Source organism: Heterocephalus glaber, unplaced genomic scaffold (assembly GCF_053883595.1).
Source record: "Heterocephalus glaber isolate CG9 unplaced genomic scaffold, H.glaber_assembly_v1.0 deba00000594, whole genome shotgun sequence".
Classification (NCBI taxonomy): domain Eukaryota; kingdom Metazoa; phylum Chordata; class Mammalia; order Rodentia; family Bathyergidae; genus Heterocephalus; species Heterocephalus glaber.
Window position 1 is genome coordinate 21,570,655 of NW_028258151.1, and position 9,991 is coordinate 21,580,645.

The 9,991-nt window shown below is 52.0% G+C and overlaps 1 protein-coding gene across 1 annotated transcript; it reads right to left on the reverse strand.

Moving 5' to 3' along the window:
- Positions 1-1,305: 1,305 nt before the first annotated feature.
- On the reverse strand, positions 1,306-8,562 carry LOC101706870 (NUT family member 2G-like). Its single transcript, XM_087205131.1, is given in 9 exon segments — positions 1,306-2,037; positions 2,546-2,677; positions 2,974-3,030; positions 3,032-3,249; positions 3,689-3,828; positions 4,743-4,869; positions 6,003-6,355; positions 6,477-6,711; positions 8,523-8,562. Coding segments are annotated over 9 exon segments (2,034 nt in total).
- Positions 8,563-9,991: the final 1,429 nt, after the last annotated feature.

Genomic DNA, 9,991 nt, shown 5'->3' on the forward strand with positions numbered 1-9,991 from the left:
TTGTGACCATGGCCTGCGCCATAAGTATAACATGGTTTCTCTTATATGAGAAACTCAAAGTACAAATAAATTAAAGAGCAGAATAAATCATGGATAATAGGACATAGGAAGATAGACATTTTGCAAAAGTGAAGGGCACCAAGAGACAGATGAAGGGGGAAACAAGGGAGAGGGGATAAAGAAAAGAATTAAGATATTTTATGTATGTCTGTTACTCTCAATGATGAATATTATCAATATGTACTGCAAACATGTGCTAACAACATTTAAAAAAAAAAAAGAAACTAGAATCAGGACAAAAATAAACACACCCAAAGTTAAAGAAAGAAAAGAACCTGAAACAAAAACATTTATGATGTTAAGGTCAGGCTATGTCTCAGCTGCTTGTGCACCTCGATAGGGCAGCCTGACCAAGATCCCACAAACCAGGAATTCTCCCCAATCCCGCTCAGTGCGCAGAGACCCGGAGGACTTCCTGCATCTCTGAGAATAAAAGCGCACCTCCAAAAGGTGGTCCCCAGGAGCTAGGCCTCCCTGGTGTCAGAAAAGAAGGGATTTTCATTAGGCCTTGCTGGTGTTATCAGTTGAAGTTTCCCCAAGATGCAGTGGCTTCTTCCCATAGTAAGCAGGCTTTGTCCTCTGGTCAAACCACCCGCTCAGGAGGGCCCTGCCAGAGCTGAGCATCGGTCTAGCCTTCCCTTCTGGGCTCTTCCAAGAAGGAGAAAGTAGATTCCTAAGAAAAGTGCTGGCTGCAGGCTGCATGCTAGCACACGGGCTAATGGTACAGAGGGCTGAAGGGAACTTTAAAGGGATGCAGTTGAAGTCGGGATGGCCCCCTAAAGAAAACGAGGCCTTGTGAGTGGGGTGGTGAAGGGACTCCCGTGGAGTCCCCTTCAGCCTGTGTGCTCCCAGGAGTCATGGGAAGAACAGCCCCATTGTGCAGGGAAGACCTGGGCCAGACTCATGTGCACCCGGAGCTTGGCGGCACATCAGGTCCTTCCCTGCTTGCTGTCCTCATGCCCCAGAGGAGACAAAGGCTGAGACAGGAGCAGCAACCCTGAGAGTATTTTCCAGTCATCTTTATTTACATTGTGAAATGACACCCCCAAAGAACAGTCCCTCACCCCAGCAGGTCCTCCCTCCCTCCCTCCCCACCCCCTCTCATCACCTCTCCATGCCCCAGAGCAGCTGGATCAGAACTCAGGGAGGAGGGACCTCTGGCTTGTGGAGTGCAGGATGCAGCCAGGGTGAAATCTTGCCAAGGCCTAGCTGAAGGACGGGCACCCCAGAGTCTGCCGACCAGCCTTATGGGGGCCAGGTCTTTCTCCTCCTCTGGGAGCCTGATTTGTTACACCTCCCCTTCTTAGGCCACAGGTGTGGACCCAGCCCCTGAGCCAAATCTTGCCCTCCAGAGACCTGGCAGGAAGGCCCCAGGCGGGACACCTTTCCCACAGGAGCTGTACCTCCCGTGAGGACTCGCTTTTTGGACCTGGCAGATGGAGGGAGGTCAGGGCTGAGGCTGCCTCCCTGGGGAGGTAAGGCCTGGGGTGCTGGACCTTCAGGGCAGGGGAGGCCCATGCCAGGCTCTGGGGTCGGGGGCCATGCCCAGTTCAGCAGCTGGCGAGGGGAGACCAGGAGGAAGGACAGGCTGGAGATGTCCCCGTCGTCCTCACCCAGGCTGGATGCTGGCTCGCACGGCACCCCAGTAGGAGAGGCTCCTCTGAAGCTCAGGGCACCTCTGGGTGTCAGGTCTTGGGGAAGAGCACTGGGACCGGATGCTCTCAATGGGGCAGGGTGGTGTCGCCTTCGCAGGACAGCAGGGACCTCAGGGCCAGGCAACTCTTCATCAGTGTCCCTGTATCTTTTACAGACCTGGGAAGCTTTTGGAGTGGGGCAGGTCTTCTTGTTGACCCTCAGTTTGGGGTCATGGTCATCTTGCTCTGCACCTTGGTGGACAGCAGATCGAGGTGCACTTGGGCTCTGGGGCCTGCACACACCTCCCTTGGCCTTGGAGCCCAGGAGGCGCTTCTCCACCAGCTGCAGGAGGAAATGGGCACTTGCTGGGTCTGCACCAGGCATGAGGAGGGCTGACAGGGTGGAGATGATGGCATTTGGGCAGTAGGCTGAGTCCCTGGGACCAGCCTGCTGGGCCTTCTCCCAGCTCTGCACCCTCAGCCCTCCTCACTCTCGGGTCTCCTTCCTCCTTGTCCCCATGTGCCTCACCCATCTGGGTGCAGCCCCTCTCTAGAAGGCAGCAATTCTCAGCTGGGTTAGGGCTGGAGAAAGTCACGTGGACTTGGTGTGCAGGGTCCCTTCTTCATCTTGATGATCTACCCAGTGTCCTTCCCTCCCCTGTCTACCTGATGTCCCTCCGTCTTCATATCTACTTGGTGTCCTTCCATCACTTGTCTCCCTCTCCCCTCATGCTCCCTTGTCCTACTTGGTGCCCCTCTGTGCCTCATCTGCCTGTTGATCCCTCCCCTTGTCTGGTCAACCTGGTGCCCCTGCCCTTGTCCATCTGGTGTCCCTCATCCCCCTGGCCTACCTCGTCAAGTGTGAGTATATGTTCCACTTCTAGCACCTCTTCTAGCACCTCTTCTACAGCCAAGATGCTATCTGTCTCTACATCTGTAGATCCTACTTCTTCCAGGAATTGGAGGTTGATAATGGCCTCCACCTGGATCAGAAGAAGAAACTATGTGTCCTTGGTAAGGAGCAACTCTAAGCCAAAGGGAAGCCCAAGAGAAGCGACACCCAGCCCATTCTGGTCCACACTTTTGCATTGCTAATCATGACCACCAGCTTCACTCACTTACCCAGACACACACATTCACAATGAGACAAAAACATACCCACACCGAGAGAGAGAGGGAGGTGGGGGGGACTGGGTAATTAAGGAATCAGGCTAAATTCCAAAGGCTTGGGATGCTGTTCTTGGAATCTTAAGGACACAGGCCTCCAGCCCCAGCACACCTTGGTGACAAAGTCTTCTTGGGAGCATAGCTCATCAATGTAACTCAGGATATCCAGAGCCTGGGCATAACTCCTCCTCTTCCCACTGCTGCTCCTCTTCCTGATTTTCTTCAGGCTCCCCAGTGGACAAGAGATGATTTTCTTCCAGCCAGTCCATGATCTCCACGGCTTCAGGAGAGATCTCATCAGGTGCCATGGTCTCAGGTGACTGCTGGCATTTGGATCCTGGGGGGCAGGCAGCCTGTGCCTTAGAGTCTGCCTGCCTGGGGACACACACTAGAATGGGAGAAGGGAGTGGTGTATGGATGGGGGCTCCAGCTACACCCCAGTCCCAGTGGGGAGAGCAGTGACTAGGGGGCCTAATGTCATCCAGAGTAGTCCAGGACAACCTGACCTCAGAACCTGTGAGGAGAGACTCTGCATGAGGTAGAATGTGGAGACAGTCACATGGGAGGACATGTGGAGCTATCTAAATGCCAGATACTCTCCCCACCCTGTCCCCAAGTCCTGGGCAGATGGTGGGGTCAGATATTGCACAGCCTGTCAATACCCTGCTCAAAACCAAGGGCTGGGGAATCCCAGGCACTGGAGTATTTTCTGCTTTTAAAACCAAATGCCTCATCCTGATTGAAAACCCAACAGATGTGGGACATCAGCTTCCCTCTGCCCGCTTTGGCCTCTGCCATGATTGCCCATGAAACACGGGAAGCCCTACCTGGTTGCTGGACAACCTTAGGCACTGGGGGCCTTGGAGCTTCGGGCCTCAGTGGGGCTGGAATTGGACAGCCCGGGAGTCCCCCAGTCAACTGCAACCTGAGCCGTTCCATCTTTTCAGCAGCCTCAAACTCCATGAACCTGGGAGTGGGGAGGCACAGGCTGAGCTGCTCGGGGAGCCAGGCCCCAGGCCATAAGGACCTTGGGCTGGACCAGTGTCAGGTACGGGGAGCAGTGCCCTGGGTGGACTGGTCTAGTCGTAGGAGGGTGCTGATCCCAGGGCACAATCACAGTTCTGGGCACACCCTTCATCACCTGCAGGGAATCTTGTTAGGCCTACGTGACCCACAGAGACTTTCAGCCTTTTCAGGCCTGCCCTAGCCTTGCACAGAGCCACAAACAGGAACTGACCACCAGAAGCTGGTCAGGAAGTAAGTTAAGGCAGAAAACACAAGGAGTCCTTGTCCCATTCAGGGATCCTGAGCTGGGACTGTGAGTCCTGGAATGATGCCCTGGGAGACAAGGGCTCTGCAAAAGTCAGGAGAAAGAGGGAGCCAAGTGGGGAAGATTTAGGTCACTTTCCTCTGTGGCCTGTTTTTCTGTTTCTCTGTTTCTGTTTGTTTGTTTAGAACAGATTAGGTAGAGAAAAATCAATAAGGGCAAGGACATGTGGTCTAGGTATCTGAGAGGCTTTCTTCCTGTAATCATGCTGTCCGCTCTCGCATCTCCTCCTGGAACCTCAGGTTATAGCCTGGCCCCTTTCATGCACAGAGATGGTCCCTACTATGTCAGCAGGGGACTAGCATGTGGCTAATGGCACTTATCCCCTTTATATAGCCCCCACTGCTGGAAGACACCCCATGAACAGTGAGGCCCGAGCTTCTGGGACTTCCCAGCCTCCAGGTAGAAGGAGCTGCCTCCTAAGGACCAAGATATCCAGGGGTGGGGTCTGTGCACCCCTGCTGACATTGTGTGGGTGACAAGCGCCATTGGACACAGCTGCGCAGTCCATGCACTGTTGCAGCTCAGGCCCAGGCCCAGGGTCCTTGACTCACTCTTCAGCCACCTCGTAGAATGTCATGCACTTGTACTTGCTCGTGGGGTCCCATTCGTGCACGCCTATCTGCAGGCCCTTCTCCACACTCATGGCCGGCCGCCGGAGGGACAGGGACCGAAGCACTGGCCTGTAATTGCTCAGGATCAGTTGCCGTCCACTACCCTTGCCCTGCATACCCAGCTGGTCCAGCTGTGCACATCCCATACCCCTGTCATCTCTGCCCCTGTCACTTCTTCTCTTGTGGTCTGACAGCCTCTAGGACACCTTGTCAGGCCCTAGACATCAACACCAGTGCTCCACTGGAGACTGATTTACCTTCGTGTCCTCACTGTTGGTGTTGTCTATTATGGACAAGATGTTTTTCTCCCCTACAGTCCATGTGTTGAAGTACTGACCCCCAATGTGATGGTATTTAGAAAGAGTCAGATGAGTTCAGCAAGGTGGGACTGTCATGATGGGATTAGTGCCTTTCTAGGAAGAGGAAGAGACCCTAGAGCTCCCTAAACCATGTGAGGACACAAGTGGGGCTGCCACCTTCTCCAGCCAGGGGGCGAGTCATCATCACACAGAATCTGCCAGCCCCCTGACCTGGGACTTGCTGCCTTCAGAACTGTGAGGAATGAATGTGGGCGGTTTCCACTTGCCAGTCTAGGGTATTCTGTCTGGCAGCCTGAGCTGACAGGGCCAGTGACCTGAAGCCGGGGATAAAGCCTGGGGTGAAGATTTAAATGGTGGCTGAGGATCAAATAGAATTAGGAGCCCAGGTGTGCCCTCATGTGAGTGCTTCACCACCTTGTTCTCCTAACCGTGGTTCCCCACAACAACAGGGGTGGGAACAAGTGTCATTTTCCCTCTCAGTTTCTGTACCTCCTACCACCAGTGGTTGTGGTGACCTCAGGGCCGTGAGTCCACAGGTCTATGAAGGAAGGTGAAAATAGAAGGGAAGTGACCATGACATGTCAGAGACCTAAACTCAAATGGTGGCTCGTGTTACACCAGGAACCTTCTCTGACCTTGAGTCTTGAGCAGCATGGTGATAACTATTGGAAAAGAACCATTGGCTGCACTCAGAGAGGGGCAGTGGTGTCCATAGATCAAGCACTCTTCTTACCCTGGCATCACATAAATATTTCTGCCCTTACTATATCACCCTCACCCCTTCCTGCAAGTTCCTCTACATCCCAAATTCCTTGTCACCCCTCCTCCTTCCTTGCACTAGAGCTGCAGGGTGAGCTCCTGGGTCCCTTCGAGGGTACTCAGACGAGGAAACAGGACACCGCTTCCACATCAGGTGTGTGGGGAAGGTGTCTCCGGAGCAGGGTCTTCAAATACTGCCAGTGCTGGAAGTTCTCATAGACACTTGGAGACTTGCAGGTGTGATCTGGTGAGGCATTGGCCTGCGAGGTGGCCAGGCCACGCTCTGTGGAGTTGCAGTGTGGTGGTGGGCCCGTGTCCACCCCAAACATGGTGGGGGCCACTGGTGGTACAGCTGGGGGCTGAAGGCCTCAGGGCCACATCCCATCGTCAACTTGGATCTTCACCCCAGTTGGGGCAGGTGGGAAGGTGGTCATGGGTGGAGCTCTCAGCCCAGGGGAGCAGGATGCTGCATACCTGGATGCTGGACCCCTGGGCGCCCCTCATGAGTGGCACCTGAGTGAGGACAGTGCTCTGAATGAGCAGGGACACTGCTGGCCTCCTTGCTCTCCTGGCTTGGGCAGTGATGTTGAAAGGCCTGGCCCCAGTCTGCCCACAGCCACCGTGTCCTGCCACCACAGGTGTCATGGGGAAAAGGGACAGCACCAGGGGGTTACCCTGAGGAAGTGGTGCATTCCCAAAGGATGGTGGTGGTGGCTCCCAGTGTAGCTGGTGTACTGGGACTGGGTCAGGTGGGAGAGGGTGCAGGACCACAGAAGGAGATAGGATGACACCAGACTTCAGGATCATATGTGGGTGCAGCACTGGAAATGCTGTGAAGAGAAGGGAAGGAGTGATGGGAGGAGGGGACATGGCAGGAGGGAGTCTCTGTTCTTCCACAGTCACTGGGAATCAGACAAATCTCTCCAGTTCAGGGTTGTGTGGAAGGAATATTTTGCAGTTAGCAAATGTCCCAAAGTAAATTTTCCTGTTCTCTTCCTCCCTTTCAGAATTCCTCCTGCAAGGAACTTTCTTCTAGTTCACTAAAATTCACAACCCCTGCTTGTCCAAAGCAGCTCCTCAGCTTTCCCTCCCTCTAAGGGATACTTCCTTTTCCTCATGCGCCTTCTAAACCCTTGTCTTTCTTGCCTTTCAAGCACAATATAACACAGCCTTTGAATAAAATCTTTCCCAACACTATCACCTGAAGATAACCCCATAAGGGATCCCACCCACCTCTCACAACAAACACTAATGCGGGAACTCATCCTGACCAGTCTTGTCCCCAGTAATCTGTGGTCCCTGCCGTGACACTGGAGGCTGTGTTCCCATGGGACAGGTCTGGAAGGTAGACATTGGCTTCCCTGAGTACTTGTCCTTGCAGAAACAGTCAGGAGTTTCTGCAGAGGACCAGAAAGAGCCAAGTAATAGTGATTGTGGAACTGTCCCATGAGTTTTCAAGAAATTTTCACAGCTAGTGATTGTCAGAGTTGGTTGTGGAACTGGAACCTATCTGTGGAGCTTTTCTTTTGGGGTCCTAATAAGTGAAAGGAAAGAGCCCCATGGGTCCTCCATGAGTCAGGTGCCACATGAAACAAAGTTGCCTGGAGCCCATCCTTGGTCAGTAGGACCTTATGCAGACCCTGGTCAAGGAGAGCAAGGACCATGACACCTGCACCCAGTAATCAGCACACCTGTCCTACCCTGATACTAACATAACAGCGAAGGATCTTCCTGTGAGCTACACACCATCCTCTCTTAGCATGGAAACCAGCTTTCACTGCTATAGAAAACCAGCACCACTCCACATGTGCTCCCTGTGCATGAAACACCAGACAGGAACATGGGCTGTGTTCCTGCCAACAGTGAAATGAAGGGCTGAGGGTCCACATCAATAGTAGACAAGACTAAGAACCCCTGAAGACCTGTTTTGATGAACAAGATGACATTTCAGAACAACTCAGGGAGGCCCAAGCCCTGTATGTTGAAATTTCTGTGTTGCCCTGGGATGAAGTGCAACTTGGATTGAGGGAAAAGCCCTCTCTGAGTGAGAAGGTGCTTGGGGGCTCTTGGCTGTGGCAGCTGAATAACCCCCGGCCTTGTTCACACAGAGGATATTTCAGTGGACAGTTGGGTTAAGGAGAGTCAGTCCCACTGAGCAGTTTTCTGTGTAAGATCACTTTCTCCCTGTCCTGCTAAGATCCAGAAGACTATAGTCAAAACCCTCAGAGCAGTCAGACACACAAGTTCCAAGTACCTGAAGAAAGGACACAGGACTCAGGCTTTCCCCTTGAAAATATCCTTGTCTCCACTTGATACCATGCCACCAGTGTCTATCATCCCTGTTGAAGTAACATCTCTCCCTTTCTAGAGAGGATCAATCTATTTCCTCCCATTCTTTCCCTGACCCAGTATATTTTCCCTAGGGCGTTTTGAAATCCATCTAAGGAGGGAGTCCTTGTCCCCATGAGCCGTCTCAGAGTGACATGAACTTTCCCTGCCTCCCAGTGAAGATGTCCTTGGTCAAGTCCAATACACTCTTTTCTTTACATCAGCTCAACCACCTGTACCCAGGGAAGTGACAAATTCAAATTCCTAACAGTTTAAGGGATGTCCGGCAGTTAGATTACATGTCCAGGCTTACCTCCTTCTAAAAGCATCTCCACAGGTGTGGACACAGACATCAACTCTCTAGCTGCTACCACCCCGAGAAGAGTAATAGGTGGGACCCAGAGAGTGACCTGTGACCAGAGGCTCACACAGAACCAACTGCAGGGGTAAGGTTTGAACGTAAAGGAACCGGAGCGCTGATAAACAGACATTCTGCCGGGGCGGAGGGCAGAGGCCACAGGGCTGGGGGGAGGGGGGGTGGAGAGACATGCCAGAAAGAGCTCCTGTGGGTAGAGGAGGCCCTCAAGATACCTTCAAATAATGTGGTGAAAGCATTACTGCTGGGTGACTCTTGCCAACTTTTAAATTATCTCTTACCACTCCCAGCACTGTGGTTTTATTAATATCTCCTTACTTCAGTTTCTCACCAGTAAAACTTGTTTCATTCCCCTCATTTCACCCAGCATCCCTCCTTTGAAGTAGGGTCTTGACTAATTTCAAAACTCATTATACTTTCTTAACAAAATTCAGACCATATATTTATGTAAATATGGGGCAGGGTAGGGAGAAGATGAATAGTTTGAGTTAAGATTGTGTGGAAGGAGCAAGTGCTTAACATATGCATACCATTCCTTAGAATGGAAGCAGTTCTTGTGTCTTCCTCAAGTGTGCAGGTCTTACTTGGGATCTCCTTTGCTAGAAAGCCCTGTTCACCAAGAAACCACACAAATGTAGCCTACAGGCCCAACACAGAAATCCCTTCTTTGGTTGTCAGAGTGTTTTGTTCTTTGTGCCTTGCTTTCCATGTCACCTCAACTGATTGTCCTGACTTTTTAAATAGGATTTCAGTAGGTTTTTGTCTGGACCAGTAATGTAAAAATTGCATTGTGTAAAAGTTGTCTTTTCCATAGTCCTAGACCCCAGACACAGGTATAATCAAATTAGCCCAAATGTAATTTGCGACTTCTGACAGTGTTAGTCACTTTTCCTAAGCTGGGACAAAATACACAAGAAAAAATAAGGAGAAAAGGTTTATTGTGGCTCACAGCTTCAGAACTTTCTGTCTGTGTTTGGCTGGCTTCAAGAGAGAAACATCGTGGCAGAGGGCACGGAGGGAAAGCTGCTCAACTCATGATATCCAGGAAGAACAGAGCAGGAGAAGCAACTGAGAGGAAGGGCCAAGGACCCAGTGCAGTCCCCAGGTCACACTCTCATCCCACCCAGTCACATGCAGAAATGTGCTTTACTAATCTCTGGGGAGTCACTCAAACCAAGGAAAATGACAATCAAGATTAACCGTCACACTGGTCATGCATGGAAACGGGTATCTCATAGCCCTTTGGACCCCGCCCTCTGACCCTTCCTGTAGAAAGGCCCAGGACCATCATTGACTGCTGGGGAAAAAATGTCTCTGATCATAGATCACCTGCTTCAGAAGACTTGTGTTCTTCCATCCAGTACTGGAACATGGGAGGAGTGGGGAGGTGCCTTGTCTGTGTCCTT